Source organism: Typha latifolia, chromosome 1 (genome assembly GCF_019914945.1).
Source record: "Typha latifolia isolate L0001 chromosome 1, TyphaL0001v2, whole genome shotgun sequence".
NCBI classification, from domain to species: Eukaryota; Viridiplantae; Streptophyta; class Magnoliopsida; order Poales; family Typhaceae; genus Typha; species Typha latifolia.
Window position 1 is genome coordinate 812,208 of NC_133086.1, and position 16,962 is coordinate 829,169.

The 16,962-nt window shown below is 37.5% G+C and overlaps 3 protein-coding genes and 1 non-coding gene across 5 annotated transcripts; 2 read left to right on the forward strand and 2 right to left on the reverse strand.

The window, feature by feature from the left end:
* The first annotated feature begins 60 nt into the window (after positions 1 to 60).
* Positions 61 to 3,201, forward strand: LOC140793305 (uncharacterized). Its single transcript, XM_073144712.1, is given in 5 exon segments — positions 61 to 87; positions 725 to 870; positions 971 to 1,098; positions 1,631 to 1,804; positions 1,939 to 3,201. Coding segments are annotated over 5 exon segments (741 nt in total). The 3' UTR covers positions 2,205 to 3,201.
* LOC140780803 (U5 spliceosomal RNA) lies at positions 262 to 379 on the reverse strand. Its single transcript, XR_012107566.1, has one exon. It is a non-coding gene; the product is annotated as a U5 spliceosomal RNA (small nuclear RNA).
* A 2,019-nt stretch (positions 3,202 to 5,220) lies between the features above and the next one.
* LOC140780774 (small ribosomal subunit protein eS28) lies at positions 5,221 to 6,751 on the forward strand. The gene is made up of 2 exons (XM_073126529.1): positions 5,221 to 5,322; positions 6,293 to 6,751. The coding sequence occupies exon 2, from the start codon at positions 6,294 to 6,296 to the stop codon at positions 6,489 to 6,491; it is 198 nt and encodes a 65-aa protein (XP_072982630.1). The 5' UTR covers positions 5,221 to 5,322; position 6,293; the 3' UTR covers positions 6,492 to 6,751.
* A 547-nt stretch (positions 6,752 to 7,298) lies between these two features.
* LOC140780773 (IQ domain-containing protein IQM2-like) lies at positions 7,299 to 10,840 on the reverse strand. Of its 2 annotated transcripts, XM_073126528.1 has the most exons (10): positions 10,656 to 10,840; positions 9,588 to 10,120; positions 9,379 to 9,493; positions 9,220 to 9,285; positions 9,041 to 9,129; positions 8,866 to 8,956; positions 8,632 to 8,778; positions 8,459 to 8,551; positions 8,269 to 8,370; positions 7,299 to 8,120 (listed from the first exon to the last, which is right to left on the reverse strand). In XM_073126528.1, the coding sequence occupies exons 2-10, from the start codon at positions 10,022 to 10,024 to the stop codon at positions 7,488 to 7,490; spliced, it is 1,773 nt and encodes a 590-aa protein (XP_072982629.1). In that variant the 5' UTR covers positions 10,025 to 10,120; positions 10,656 to 10,840; the 3' UTR covers positions 7,299 to 7,487. The 2 variants fall into 2 exon arrangements, with proteins under 2 accessions (XP_072982629.1, XP_072982628.1); XM_073126527.1 differs by lacking the exon at positions 10,656 to 10,840 and having other exon boundaries at positions 9,588 to 10,161.
* Between the last annotated feature and the right edge of the window lie 6,122 nt (positions 10,841 to 16,962).

The following is a 16,962-nucleotide window of genomic DNA, read 5'->3' on the forward strand; positions in this document are numbered from 1 at the left end:
TTGGTAGTAATGCTCCTTCACATCCCATTTATGTCAACAAAAATAAGTATCGAGTGAACGATGACAGGAGATAGCACTGGTATTTTGGCAATTACGTAGCACAAACGTGTTAAAAATTACGAATAACACAATATATTTATTGCCAACAGATTGGATTTTATACGAAAACAAACCATTCTTTATTGATTCAACTTGCGTTAGTCAATTGCTTCGAAACCCCTGAATGCAAACAAAAAATACTTGTAATTTATGATTTGTTGGAGCCCTCCGTGAGAAGTAGCCCCTCCAAAAATAGGCGTATGCTGCTTGCAGTGGCGAGCACACGGTATTCTTTAGTAAAAGGCGAAAGAATAATTCGCTTTGTGCTCACCACGCAGCTGCGTGAGTTTAGGAGGAGGAACCGAGCCGCTTATAAAAGCTCTTGGTCCTCGTCATGTTTGTAGACTTTCCGATATGGGACTAAAGGGACTTAACTTATGTCATTTAATAATGTATAACTTTTAACTTATAAGGGACTATTTCGCGAAAAAGCTTTCCTTTCTATTAGTGGCACCTTCGAATTTACACTGAGAGCGCCATGGCCGTCGAGCTACTGCTACTCGGCCTCTCCAAGTTCAAGATGCAACTTTCTCGCCCTCAACTCCGACGCTCGAAATCTCAGAGCATATCCCCATATATCTATCTTATCCATCTATCTGTTCTCTTATTCGCCTTCTGATGACAGGAGAGAGAGAGAGAGAGAGAGAGAGAGAGAGAGAGAGAGAGAGATTCCAGAAGCAGAAGCAGAAGCAGAAGCAGATCTAAGCGGTTGCGGGAGTTGAACGCTGAGTTAGCTTCAAGCGATGAGCTGCGGAAGAAGCTCGAATCTCGGGTAGCTTTCGTTTCTTCTCGTTCATTTTGTTTTTGGTATTTCCCTTTTCAAAATTTAGCTCGTTTCGGTCCGATTTGTGCGTATTCTTGAATGATACTTAATTAAATGCCTTTGCAGATAAAATATCTTGAAAAATAAGAATGAATTACTTGAGAAAACGGAAACATATTTGAAACAAACTATAAATGGCCTGCTTCAATCGAGGGAAGCTTTTGTGCGCCATTATGAGGGCAGTCAATCTTCTGCAATCTTAGATAATGAAGTTATGGAGCTAAGACTTGCTTTGCCTTTGCTGGGGACGAGTTATGGTGTATCACTACTACAGCACATTGGTATCTCTCCTCTAATTTTGTGAACCTTGAACGATAGCCTCCCCTTAGATGCCAACCATGCTTCTTTTGGTCCATACACCAGCTAAGTGATGTTTTTAGTATGAAGTACTTGAAGGTTGCTGAAGAAGCTAGCGTTTAGTAGAAAATCTTCTTAATCCCATAAAGTTGTCATATGCTTATTTAATTTTCTGTATCAAGTTCATCTTCCATTCTTCTGCAACAAGCATCTTTCTCTTCACATATTTCTCTATAGCACATCATCTACCTTATATTGTCTCTTATCTTAGAGTTTGACAGCCCTGTAGACCACCAACATGCGTATCAGTAATATATGCTATCTCCAGTTTGTATCTTACTTGGGACTTAGGAATGAGCTGCAATGTTGACTTGGAGAGCTAATATGGTTCATCTTTGTGGTCCGAGAAGCAGGATTCCACTTGTACTTTAAAGCATCCCATTCAAATAAAAGATAAGGAGCTTGTTGTGATATTAGAGAAGTTGCAGAGACATTTGGTGTTATTTAGCTCAATAGAAAAGGAAGCTTCTGCTGTCGAAAAAGTTTTAGATGGTTTGTCTCGTGTAATAAATGAGAAGGAACAAGCCGATATAGCTTCCCCTAATTGGACTTTCTGCACATCTAGACATTTTCTACATATTCACTTACATTGATGTTATTATTCTCTTGAGTCTTGATTATATGCGTTGTTCTTTTCCTCATAATTTTGCCTACAAGGTCAGTCACTGAATTAAAGGATAAGGTGCGCAGGATTTCCACAGTTGAAAAGGATTTTGTTGAATTGTTGGTATATTTGATTGTTTTGTTTTGTTATTCGGTAAAAAAACATATTATAAATCACCTTCTATTTCTTTTCTGCAGTGTTAGTTCAATTTTGCAGATTGGAATCTCTCTTACATTTAAGCTTCTATTTTATGACAATTTCTCTCACAAATCCAAGCTATTTATTGTGTGTCTTGATTTATGTGTTTGGTTGTTTAAGTGAAGTCTTAAGGTATATCTACATAAATTTCTCCCGTTGCATACTTCAAGATTGCATCAGTACTAATGCATCCTTTGGCATTCCTGAAAGATCTTATTGAAGTTTAACATTTGTTGAGGCATCAGTTATTAAAGTATCCTATGTTGCCAAGAAGCTCCAAATACTTCGTTTCTTGAAATGCTGGACGTACGCATGGGGAACTCCAGGATATTTCTGGACACTTTAGATCATCAAATTCTTCTTACAGTTCGATGCAAAGTTCCATCCCTAGCATCACATTTAGCACAAGTTCTTGAAATTAAATAAAACTATGAGGCAATGGTGCAAGATTATCATCTATCATATTCATTCATTCATTCATCAGTCTGTAATTTTACATGAACCAATAAGAGAGTTGCCAGTGTGGATGTTCAGGTCGTGTAAAAGTTCTTGACTCCTGTGTCACTTCAAAGTTCAAAATATTCAGATTGTTTCTCAATTATGAAGTTCACTGCGGAACCTAAAAAATGAGTTTTATCACTTTATCGGTTTGATTTGAATGGACAGGTGAAACTACTTCATTATACTTGTTGGAGCTGCTTTGGCTAAGATTACATCATTCTTTCTTAAATCTTCTAGTCTATTATGTTGTTTTTTCTTCTTGACAGTGAAAATCAGCTTGCCGGAAAACAAGATAACTGATTACCATCTTGAGCTTCAAAGAAGAGATGTCACTATTTTGGAACTAAAAGTGCAGAAGCAGAGAAAATTAGCAGCAATTCAGCCCCCAAATTTATTTTTCCAAGTAGTTCTTTAGTTTCAGAAAATGTATCATTTCGGTTGTTCTCTTTAATGGGGATTACCTTCAAAAAGCTCTTTCAACGAAGGATGAAATGATTCCCCATGCACCCTTCCCTTACCAAAGGAAAGTTCATCCTTGTCGTCTGTACTAATCCTACTCACATATGCTTTTCTTGCCTGGAATATTTAAGGCCAAATATTTATCTGCAGCCTTCCATCATTGCTTCTCCAAAACGACTAAGTTCACTTGCTGCAACAATTGGAAATGTTCAAATATCAAACGATGGAAATATGGTATCTGGTTGAAACTTCATTTCTTAATTTGCAGTTTTCCATTGCCATGGTCACGTAATCGATGCATACTTTACTTAAGCAGGCCTTTTATTTTTTATTTTTTATTTCCAAAAGAAACAATTTCCATCCTGAAGCATCAATTTCTCTGCATAAATTCTTAGTTACAGAACCACTATGACTATCAGTAACTACTTTTCCATGTCAAGCATCACTCGTGCTCCAGTACCGATTGGAATTAGGAGAGGGAGGATCCTAATCACAATACAACTTGGAATTCAACCCAAATTCGTACTTCCCTTGTGAACTATTACAGTTAGTTTTGTTTTTACTGTACGATTATAATAAAAATAAGTATAATAAATACTAGTCTTATTCCTACTTGGTTTCCTTGTTCTAATCGTATTAAGTTTCTAGCTTCTATAAATAGGAGTCAAAAACTCTTAAACCTCTCCATTCTATCAACCACCGTAATACTAGTCAAGCGAGTCCACTTCGTCTAGGAGCTAGACTACTCGTAATCTCGTAGATAGTAAGAAGGCATGGAGTTGAATAACACCAACTCTTCGCTTGACGTCGAGAAATCTCTCCAGTTCATCGAAGAGGGCATACGGATGCTGTCATTGGACTACAAAGAGGATCCGTTCGGCACGATCGACGTACTGACGTGGGAGGTCGACGCGGTGGAGTCGGAGGGCATCGACATGTCTGAATACAGGCTGAGACTCGCCGACCTCATGGGCGTGGTGCAGCAACGGATCGAGTATCTGCGCCTCTCTCTCCGCCGACGGGAGGAGATGATGCGGCTCAGATCGATGCTTGCAACTACTGAAGCGATAGAAGGGATAGCGTGGGATCGTTTCCATGCATTGGAGTCGGAGTTCGTTAGGCTTGCGACGAAACCTTTCTCTCGGCACCTTAAGAACGAGAGTGGAGAATCAAATGCAACTCCTCTTCCTCCTCTTCGTCCTCCTCCTCCTCCTCCTTCTCCTTCCACGGATGACTCCGACTAGAATTTTTGCTTTCTTTATTCTCCTTTGGACGAAGCGAAATACATCAAACTATCACTGGGTTCAAGGACTTTGTTAGGTTTCCTGTTTTAAGTTCTTAGTGATTATACTACGTAATTGCTCAATTGGAGCCTAATCTGGAGTCCGCTCGGTTTTCTAGTTGTTTTTTTTTTAAAGGAGTTGTTACTTGTTAGCTTGAAGTGTGTAATTTTGGATAATTTCGATTATTAATAATAGTTCGGTATTTTAGTTTTATCTTTTACTTGTGAATTTTCAATTCTTTTCCACGTGTTACTACTACTTACTCTCGACGAGTTGCTCCAAGAAAGAGAAATCGAAAGTATATATATATATAATTGCAAAGTAAACTTGCCTCAAAATTTAATCTAATCTTTTGTCCTCCTTAGTACCAAACCTAATAACAATAGTCTCTACTTAATGATTTTATTGCAACTTTCCTATCAATTTTGGGATTCAAATTCAGAGGAGAATATATGAATTTTAGTCATGAATAAATTTGGACATTTATTTATCCACAAATATATAACCTGAATTTACTAAATTTTAATACTTTCTAATTCTCCTAAATGATTTAGTTATATTTTAATTAGGTTTTTCATTTTCGATGAGATTTGAGCAATTTATTAGTATATTGCATATTTAAAAATTACCACATTGCCAATTTATTAGCATATTGCATATTCTAACTTTCTAACTGTTAAAAACTCTTTATTTCATATATATATATATACTCAATTTTCAAATTATCTAAATCTCAAATCTATTTGTTTAAGATCTCCAATTTTGACCCCATATTTTAGTGTCATATTTCATGATTGGCTGCTCAACGGGGGCCCAGGCCCAAAAACTATTGAGCCCAAATCTTAAAGCATATGAACTGATAGATTTCTACCTCCGCACGTGACTCTAACTAGCCAGGCCTAAAAAACTATAAATACTCGAAGCTAGGGTTTTCTTTCGCCTCCTCCCTTCGCCGCCGCGTGTTTCAGCGAGATCGCCTTCGTTTCCGAGAGGGGGAGGTGCGTAGATTTCTGCTAGCCCTAATTGCAGTGTCCTCATTCTTTCATTTTTCGATTAACGTTTCGTTCTAGATTCGTGCGATCTTCTGGAATATCTTGGTTGATGATACTGTGTTGCATTGCCTCTAAGTATTCGTCTTTAGTTGAAATTTGATAAACTGTTACTCGTGGGATTATTAGATATGTTAATCCGTACGTCGTAGTCTCAATCATGCAATTTTAGTTAGTATTCGGTCCAATTGTTAGATCTTAGAATTAGGATATAAGTGACACTTCGCAAGTGTCGTGTAGTATGGGTGGTATAAAGAGAAAATGAGAACAAGGAAAAAATTAGGAATAAATTAGAAAACAATTAGAAGAAAAACATGGTTGGGATGAAAGCATGTAGGGATTAATAAGAAGTTGACGAGATGATAGCTTGTTTCTCTACAATCATTTGTTGTTCTAATTATTGTATATTGTTACATGGATGTCTATATAATTGAAGAGATGATGATCTTTTGGGATTTTTACATAATCACTTTCGAAAACTTTTAAAATATCTAGACTGTCACTGCATTCTTCAAAATATCATATTGGTGGCAGTTATGATATTTTGAAAGTTCTCAGTAGCAACTATGTAAGAATCCATTATCCTTTTTATTAGCGACCATCCAGTACAAATAGCTTTCCATACACTCTGCATGGAACCAACTGTGGGTAGAATTCAGTTTGTCTATCCTTCCAAGAAATCAATTGATTATGAATTTTTGTGCACTTTTAAAGATAACTTTATGCACTTTTCTTGACTGTAAATTAGGTGTATATATATATATATAATATATATGACTTTCCTGCGGCCTCCTTATCTATGAACCAAATGCCACCTAAATAATCTCTGAGCTTATTTCATATGTTTATTATACTTAATATGTGTGTTATCTTTGTTGGCACAATGACTTGACTCTTTTGCTACTAATTGCCAATGCAGCATGGATACTCAAGTGAAGCTTGCAGTTGTTGTGAAGGTCATGGGCAGGACTGGATCAAGAGGGCAAGTGACGCAAGTCCGGGTCAAGTTTCTGGATGACCAGAATCGGCTCATCATGAGGAATGTGAAGGGCCCGGTGAGGGAGGGCGATGTCCTTACCCTCCTTGAGTCTGAAAGAGAGGCTAGGAGGCTCCGTTGATTCTTTTGCTAGTTTGATCTTGCCTGTACGAGACCTGCTTAAATTCAGGAGCTTGCTTAGGACTTCGAGCAGTGCATTTTTGTTTTGACATATTTTGATTTTTGTACTGGGTTTTCCTAGTTTCTAGATCTATCAGGCACTTGATACCTCATTTTCTTTGAAAGCAAGTGTTGGAAATATGCTGTAATTCTCGTTTTGGAGCAAGAATTCTGATGATTTGGTTTCAAACTCTTAATAAGCTGTGGATGAGTTAAACTGAAGATTTATGGCTTCAAAGCCTATGTTCTTGAGCTGAATAGAGCACCACTTATCCTAGATTTTTGAATCAGGCAATATACTATATCATCCTCCTAATGGGCTTGCTGTATTTTCCTTATATTGTTTTGTTTATAAATCATGTTCAAGGTACAGAGGCAAAGGAGAAATTTTCCCGGATGTTCATGAAAGATAATGGTCTTAATGGTTGAATATGGCCACGAGAAGAGAGCGACATCTTTATAACTTGAAAACTTTCATATCAGAACTATATTTACGCTCTCAGAATGCATTCATTGTGAGAACGGATAATTTAGCTGCTGCTACTGGGGCTGTATAATAGTCCATTATTAATTATCAGTGTGTTCTCGAATTAATAAAGTGAAGAATAATATATCATAATATGTTGTTCTGCTGAAACAACATCGGGAGCTCTAAAAGATTGTTCAAGGGACCTAATATGCAGATTTTTCAAGACAAAATTAAACTAATCCAAAAGGAGAGGATGAATAAAAAGGAGGTGTGAGTCTATTCAACTTTGGACTTGTAGCCTTAAAAAGAATTGTGTTGATTTCTATATTATATCCATTGAAGTACTTTTCTCTACAAGATGTACAAAAGAAGAACTCAATCTAATCAAAAAGTGAGTTGAATGCTGTGATTCTATCTGTACAACAGTTTGACTGATCTAATTATTCTTCTCCTTCATCTATCACTTTTAGATTTGTGTTCTTGAGGCAGTTATTGCTCTATTACCGAAGATATTTCTGTACTAGTGCTAGTAGCATATCTCGGCGAAGAAAATCTAGGAGGCGCTGCTGCAGTTCTCGGAGATAAGCTCACCTGCTCGAGTGCTCGGAACTGAAGCTCTGAGGGATAGTCCCTAACACAACCTATCCGAGGCCCAGCACCTGTAGTCCATTTAAAGGATAATTGCTTCCCCAGTTGATATGACTTCATTCCTTTCCTCGAATTGATCCTGCGAAGAATCAATTCTTGTGGCAAAGATGATTCTCCCTTATCTTCCTGCTCTCCTTCAAATAAGTTTTGTTTACAGTATTCAGAGAGTCTTTTAGAAGATGAATCTTCAACTGTTTCATCATCTCCTAATGAGTTAATTGTCGCTCGGTCGGTCACATGATAGATTTCTTCCTCAATTTCTTCATCGGTCTCTTCTAGGTCCTTTGGTTCGGCAGAGGAAATACTAATGAGTGATTCTCCAAGAACCTCAGATGGACTAGAGCTCTTGGTTTCAAGGACGCTTTCCGTTTCATCTTTGGGCATGTCAGAGATATTCCTTTCATCAAAGTTAAGTTCAAATCTGCTGCTTCCGAATCTACTCCAGAAATCCTCATCCTCTCCTGTTGGATTTAACTGTATAAATATGAAAAACAAAATAGTTCAGATCAGACATCAGTCAAATTTATATGTTTCATTATTTCGGAATAAGGTGCTAGATAAATGTCACGGTGCTTGCAATGTTAGCTACATGAGTAAACAATAAAAACAGAAGTGAGTGCACCTTAACATAAGTAAGATCCACATTGTTCTCCTTCAGGAAGCTCATGAACTCCTGAAAGTTCTCTTCTGTAGGGCGGTAGTGGCCGCTGTGAGGCCAAACAGCCTGCCGACGCAAAGAGAAATTAGAAACTCTTGTTCAAATATCATCTAACATGATTAGAGAGAAATGATTCTACCAAAATGATACACACCTTCAACAATCCATTTTCTACAATTAATCTTCCTGCAGCAGATGTAGCTCCTCCAGCAAGAAAACTGGAGTGCTGAAATTTTCCTTTCTTCTTCTGCAATGTGTGAACAAATGATATCAGAAAATTTTGCAGCTAACATAGCAGACCTGAGTATTGTAGGCAAGGAAATGTACCTGACCAACATAAAGGATCTTTGATGTGCTAAGAACGAAGATCCACTTTGCGTCCTTGGAACCCTCGTATGTGTCTAGGAGTTGCTTGCACTGTTTGTAGATGAATTTCCCGTCCTCAACTATAACCTCGTAGGCCTCCCTTTCTTTCTGCATGACAAGAGATTAATTTTTCATGAAGTGGAAGCTTTGAATAAGAACTATTCCTGACAATGTTCTGTTGATCAAGAGACTTACTGGGCCAAGATACTTGATGCACTGCTGTTGAAGCTTCAATCGAGGGCAGTGCTCTTCAACATTGACCTCTTTTCCCTCTCCCACATCCAGCCTGTTGATTAAACCAGTGCTTTGTTTAGGAACATATACATAATAGTGTTTCATCATTTATTTCACAGAGGCTTCTGAAACCTACCAGTAAAAGAAGGGCTGCTTGCTCTCACAGTGGAGCCAACAGTCGTAGTAGTAGTGAAGGTTATGACCATAGCGATGTCGTGGGTCAATCTGTCCAAGAAACAAAATCGAGTAGATAAATTAGCATATGTCGTTTTAAAGACGGCTATAGATATATTTCACAATATCTGCAATACCTACCGCCTCAAGCCAGTGTTGCAAAGCAAGTTTCTGAGCTTTATCATCCTTTGATAAACCTTTGCCAACCTTAAGAAAGAAAAGGAGACCGTGAATTTGCAAAATTTAAATGACCCAATCAACAATACGTTATAGATAGAATGCCAACATCCAAGAAAATACCTTTGCAGCTCGCATTCTAGCACGCGACCATTTAGAAACGGCCGACTCCGGTTTCTCAAAGTTGAAGAAAGAGACGGAACTCCTCTTAAGCAATGCAAAGTCTAGTAATTTCCACCTGAAGCCAGTGATAGAAATTTCAAACATAAGATGCATGAGACAAAGAGATACCAGTGAAACTATTACATATACAAAAGTAGGCAAATTCATACCAATGCTGCTCAGCGAGGACAGCACAATCCGCGAGTTGCCTTCTTGTTCGGAAGCTCTTGTAGACCTTCTGCAACTTAACTGCAGCTTGATGTTTTGAGCTGTCTGGTCCAATTAATCGAGATTCCATGCTCTTCTCTTTCAAAGGACTAAACCTGGATTTGCTAAGATCTATTGGCTCGGTGGAATTCTCCTTTTCAGAAGAAGGGTTCTTGATTGAGATCATTGGTTCCACATAAAATGGATCTGTTTCTTTTCTATTAAAGCTTAGGGATCTTTTGATAATTAGCTTACTGGAACCAAATGCTTTGACGATCCTATGCTCGGCATCTCGGCCGTTGAAGCTAACGGATCGCAGTGTAGTCTTCATAGTATCACCAAAACTGAAAGATCTCCTGAGCAGAGATTCAAATCTTTCATCCAAGAGTGATATGCTCATTTTGATACCAAATGCGACAAGTGCTCTCCAATTCTTTGTGCTGGACTTGGCAATAGATGAACAAAGATCTAAATGACAACAACAAATTTTCTACACCTGCAAAAGAAAATATTCAAAATTGAGCTTCTCTGACAATAACAAATATGGATTTTTGCAAGTACTCAAACGGAAAGGATAACAGTAAAAGAAGAAGTTAGATTGAATGCCCAAATCCCCTCAAGAAGTAAAGAATCATTACCATACAATAAGAACATAGAAGATTACAGAAGAACTCAGCAGTAATGAACAGGCAATTTACTTCAATTCAGCAGAAAAACTCTTTTATAAAAGGAAACTATGATTAGTAGTACTAAAAGAATCTGTCTATTTCAAAGATTGCATCCAATGGTACAAGACAAATGCCCACTTCCTTATGAACTTAAAAGGACCATACCCCCACTAAAGATCAAAACCTACCAAATACCAAAAGCAGCCTCTCTCCTTTTCCATTCCCTTTCTCTAAAGCCTCACATGCACAAGACCCACAACAATCCAACTCAAAATAGACAAATAAATCACAAATCAGGAAAAAGGAAAGAAAACCCAATTCATATTTTGAGCTAAATTCTTCCAATCCATCAGAGTAACGCACCTTTGACAGCTTGCCTGAAGAATCACTTCACAGCCGGAGAGAGAGAGAGAGAGAGAGAGAGACAGAGACAGAGATAAGAAGAGGAGAAGAGAAGCAAATGGCAGGCAGAATGAGAGGAGAGGAGCAGGAGACGTTGGTTTTTGGCTATTTAAAATAGGTGAGTGAAACAACTGTGTAGTTTCCCTAACAACTCCTAAAATAAAAATGTAGTAGTCTTTTGCAAATCAAAATCCCAAGTTGGTGTGGTTAAATAGGAGAGGGTGTTAAAGGGGGAGGCTTTGAAACTTCAGAACGCCAGACAGGAGACTGAAGCTTTTCAAACCACGTGCTCCTCTCGGTGAATCCACCATCAGATGCAATTTTCTCTCACACGGATTCCTCACAATGAGAAGAGAGAAAATTGATGAGCTAATGGATTAGCTAATTTGTATTACTACTTCTACTACTCCGGATTGCGTTGACTGCTTAGTAGAATCTCACTACAAAGATCTTTTCTTTCTTCAGCAAAAATAGAAAAAATAAATTTAAATAGAAATTTTAAAGTTCTAAGCTTTAGAAGAGAACGAAAACTTTTCTACAATTTATACTTTAATGCTCTTTTTTATTTCTGGATTGATATTATATTAATTTATCAAATAGTTTTTTTTTAACAAAGAATTCAGAATAATTTTGGCGATTAAAATCCACTTCCTGCAGTTGAATTCAGAAAAAAAATTTATCTTAGAAAGGAACTGCAATTCAAATAGAAAAGTCACACTTCCTGCAGTTGAATTCGGAGTTCCTCCCAAGAAAAACAAGTGCTTCCAAGAACTCTTCTCCTCCATCCATGACTAAATCCATTCTTAAGCTCGAAGCTAAACCTTTCTAATTTACCAGTTCTTCTCATCCTCCTAATTACCCGAATATAAATCTATGACTAGAGATGACCACACATTTATTACAAACATAAATTGCCCACCAAGAATAAGAAGAGCCATTGCAATGGGTCCCCCTTGGACTAATGACGTCAAGGCTTATGCAAGATTAAATTTGCTTGGCAATTTACGAAGTCAACGTGAGTTCTGCGAGGAAATCAAAGTCAAACTGGAAGCAATCAAATCTTGAAACACCTAGCAATTGAAATTCCTTTCATTGTTCTTCGCATCAAGTAGGTGGTGGTTTAAGTCGACTGCCATAATCTGAATTCAATAGTAGACGGATTTGGAACATAATCAACAATAAATATAATGTAACTTAATCTATTGCTTCCCTAATTATCCTAACAAAAACACTTAAAATCTAATTACCCATCCAATCATCCAACAAGGTCAACTGGCCACTGTTACACGTACAACTGTCCTCGCGAATCTCGATGCACCGCCACTGTGCTGCTGCTACAAGCGTAGCAGTACATTTTCCGTACAACCATCGTACGCTCCGGGCACGTGGTAGAGCTGGCGTTCCCACGTGTCTTCCCCACCCCCTCCTCACCGCAAGATGCCGGGGACAAACCGACAGGAGCAGCCACAGATGGACGCCACCGAGGCGCCGACCGACGATGGAAGGTCACCCTTCACCTTCCTTTCCTCTAACTTGAAAAGAATACAAAAGATTATGTTAACGAAGAGGAGAGAGGATTAGGACTCTTATTAGTCCATTATTTAAGAGTTTAATCTTTTAGGTTAATTAGTTATTTAGGATAATAACAAAGCGTGCATGGTATATTTTATTGCTCTGCAGCCTAATATATAAATTAAGTGTTTTTAAATTTGATTAGAAGTAGTGGATCGGGTTTATTATTGTAATGGCTCCGACAATGTGATTCTTTAGGTGCACCATGATTTGGACTCCTGCCTGGGCAATAAGATGGCCACTTCCTTATTATAATTTGTTATATCTAATTAATTAACAAAGAAATTCATTGGAGTGGATTCGAATTTGAGAAAAATAATGGAGATGGTTATGATCAATAGCTGGAGATGTCACAAACTGTCTCCATTTTTTGTTATGGCATGTGATGGTGGGGGTTGTGTTAATTTTACTCTAACATTATGCATAATTTGACTTTAATTATCGTTATATCTAAAACACCCTTGATTGGTTGGGTCTACCAAAAAAGATTAATTCTGTCATTAGTATCTAATAATAGTCGAGTTAATTAGCCTTTCATTTTTAATCTATACAATGAATAATACTCAAAAATCCTAACCACCAACAACCAATGTATCATGTAACCATTAATATATATATATATATATAATCCTAATATAAAAGAAAAATAGATTATTAGCAGGATCATGAGATATGGATAGGAATGGGCATTAACTGGTATTGGATAGGGCAAAGGGAGTCAAACATCCAGTCGTTTTTTCTACATTGAAAATCACAAGTACAGAAGGTCACAAAAGTGGGATATAAACATAAAGACCATCCAGCTCCATCGCTGCACTGCAACAGCTGTTCATGAAGTCCTTTTAATGACTAATTCCTCTCTCTCTCTCTCTCTCTCTCTCTCTCTCTCTCTCACACACACACACACACACACACACACACACACACTTGTGTGACCAATCTCTTTGTAACCATTAATAAGATATTACCAACTCTTCCTTCAATCTTTTCCAAGTCAATACGCGTCTTCTCAGAAACTGAGCTTCAATATTAATTAATATCTACAAGAATTCAAAGGCCCACAGTGTGCTTGCAAGTATAATTGTATATATATACATGGTGGTCAAGAGATGGAAACTTGGGCTGCAAGGTGGTCTTGATCTTCTTATTGAGGTGGACAACTGATGTATAGTAATGAGGACTTGTATCTGTTACTTGGAAGCAATTACCTTTTCTTTTAGCAACAAAAGCATGCAGGCATGTGTTGACTGCTTGTGCTTTCACATTGGCTTGTCTGTACGATTACTTTCGGTGTATATATATATATATTCGTGTGTTGTTGTTGTTGTTGTTGTTGTTAATTTTCTCATCAGCTAGGCATGTGAAGATCGCATCTGATACGTACTACTTGCATGGTTTTCAGATATGGTCAGAACTCAAATCACGTAGTTTGTTTATCTTTTTTTCACTCTTTTTGCATATTACCACCTATATTTAAAGCTTATTATATATATTAACGCCGGCCACAAACCCAGGGCTTGGAAAAAATTTACTTGTTGTGATGGGCTAAATCCGGCCAGGTGCAGAGCCCGTACTCACACGATTGTGGTATTCTTTTTTTCTTTTCCATTTGCATATATTAATCATCTTTTAAGGACCGTATTGTTGATTTCGGATTATTTCGAGTCCTGTATTCAATATTTACCACGAAGAGTGGTATCTTTCGACTCGTCAGTTTGGCAGCCAATGAAAGCCTGCAAAGTAATCGAAGTACAGAAATTAATTTCCTACGGCCAAGAGTGCAGAAGATCCTCTTTGCATCTACAATGTAACGGAGAGGAATAAGATAAAAGTCCACATACACACGCTCCTCGTACACATAACACACTACCTCACTCCTCATGCAGCTCTTTTTGCAGTTAGTCCCTCCACGTGAAGCCTTTTTATATACTCACCCTCAGCGCGCCGCCACCTGGTGTTTTCACCACAATCTTCATCTCATCTCTCCTCTCTCCCACTCTCTCTGTTCTGAGAATTTTTTAAGTTTTCTTCTTGAAGAACTATAGAGAGCTTTGCTTTTTTTTTTCCTCTACTCCTAAGAAATTTATCTCAGGTGCATGTTGTTTGATTCTATTCCTTATCTTATACTTTGTTCTTTACTTCTGTCATCTGGGTTTCATGTTTATAAATTCCAATGTTTGTTCATGGGATTGTTGTTTAAACAATGTATGATTTTGCCATGACAGGACCCAAATTTCTCCCCTCTTTTTGTTTCTGGCCCTGCAATTGTGCTTCTTGTTGTAAGCAATCTGTCTCCATGGTGATTAAGTTCTTAATTCCTAGTACCTGAATGTTGATTCAGATTCTTTCTTTTATCTTTCAAGCTTCATAACTTCAATAGTATACATGATGTAAATGTGAAAGTTGTATATTAATGGCCTCCTTTTTCTTTTCTTGGAATTCTTTTATTATCTGATTTTTTTTTCTGTTCAGCTGCAAGGTTTTCTGGACCAGATGTTGCCCAAGAGATGGCAGGGATGCATACTATTGCTGATACTTTTCCTCTCAGATGCATCAGGTGCAATTTATTCAAATTACCAATGAAGCAAAAATAGAAGACTATGTCAGTTACCATTCCATTCAATAATATTGTCTCTTACTATATAATAGTAAGCTATGTCTTATCTGATTGCAGATGCCACTGACTCAAATTCATCAAATTTGGTTGGAGTGTTTTGTGTGGCAAACTCAAATGCGGAATCCGATGCCCTACGCGAGGGCTTGAATTGGGTTTGTGGGCCTGGCATAGCTAATTGCAGTGCTATACAACCAAATCAGCCTTGTTATGAAGACAACAATTTGGTAGCATTGGCTTCCTATGCCTATAATGACTATTTTCACAAAATGAATGCGAGCGGGGGGACATGCTCCTTTGGTAATACAGCCAGTATAACCAATAAAGATCCTAGTAAGATCTATCATTCTTTCTTTTAGTCCTTTTTCCTGAGCTTCCATTGTTTCAATTATTCATTCTTCTTAATGAAGCCTAAGTTTTGGTGGGAAGTATATTCAGTCATGTCTACGACATTATTATGGCATATCTTGTTATTTTTAATGCCTATCAGCTATGTTTAAACGAAAAGTCCTGAACAAATTAAGCAGGTTCAAATTTGGTTCAATATCACTGAATAGAAATGTTCCCTTGTATTGTTAGCCAGATAAATCCATAAGACAAAAGCTAATGCTGAAGAAAACTTAGCAACAGAACATGGGTGGTTGTTGAACGGTGACAAGATTGAGAAATATTAGCATTGAATGCCATGTTCATAGAAGTAATTTGGTCCATTTAAGGTCGCAGTTAGCGTTTCATTTTTAGCACTAGTTGTTGGAGATTCCTGGTGCTTTCAGACATCCACCTATAAGAGAATTTTGGAAGTACCATTTCTCATCTAACAAATCAGGCATTCAAGAATTCTTATCAATGCTAAGCACTAGAGCTTCTAGAATTTTATACCTACAAATCCACTCATACATATAGATTCTATGATCTATGACCTGCAATTTTCAGTTTCTGAACTTTGTCGAGCAGAGGAGTTTTTGGTCATCAAACTAGTTATCTTTCTTATGCATAAGTTGAGTATCACTGACGAATCCTGACCTGTTTTTTTACTGAAATATTCCAGGCCATGGCTCGTGCATCTTTGCAGGAAGGTGAGTGATTCATAAATCGTTTTGATGCTGGTCGTGCTACTTGATCAAACTTATCGGCACCTTACATATTTCATTCATTTATGTGAGCAGCATGCTGGCAACCGCAGACACTAGCGGTGGTACAAACCCAAGTGCAGGCACTACTACATACATTAATATGACTACTGGATCATCCATCAGTGAGGATTTGGGCTCAATGAGCCCTTTAAATGTCTCGTTACAAGTAATTAGGATCACTTATCTACTTTCAGTGGTACTGCATTTGTGTTTTAACATGTAAAACAAACCAGAAAAATTATTGCTTATGAGAAATGAAGTAGAATTGCGCAGAAAAAATGAATATATATATATATCTCAGCGCAGTTCATAAAGTGAGTAAATTTCTGACAGGATGAGCCCTTTTTGTTGATATAAAGAGACTCACTATTATCATCTCAATATTTTTCAAGACACTTCTTGTATTCAGATAAGTTCCCTGAGATTGGTCATTTGTCAAACACCACAACATTAGTATCTGTTAGAAAAAAAACTGCTAGGCTTTCTCTATTGCAGTTACTTTCATATATGCCATTCTATTGTTAGGTTAGTTGCTGATCTGTAAGCTTACCAGAAACCTAGACAGTACTAGTCCAAATCATTATGTCCATGGACCCAATGCTAATATTCCTAGGTAGAACAACTACATCATCATGGATGTTGCAGGATTGCTGTTTGGTTGCATTTATCGGACGATTGGGGCTGCATCATGCTCGTATGTACAATGGGCTTAACGATTTTAATTGTAAAGATCTTATAAGTACAAAAATGAAAGTCTTAATATTTATACATCTCTTCCATCTTCCCTTCATTCAAAAGCATTCCTTGACATCCTCCTAATTTTACCAAACAAACTCTAAGACAACTATGGAAGTACCACTCCACAATTTACCAAGATTTAGACCCCTCTCCTAACCCCAAATTGCCTTTGCCTGCCTTAAAAGCACACCCTTCCACTCCTACCCAAATT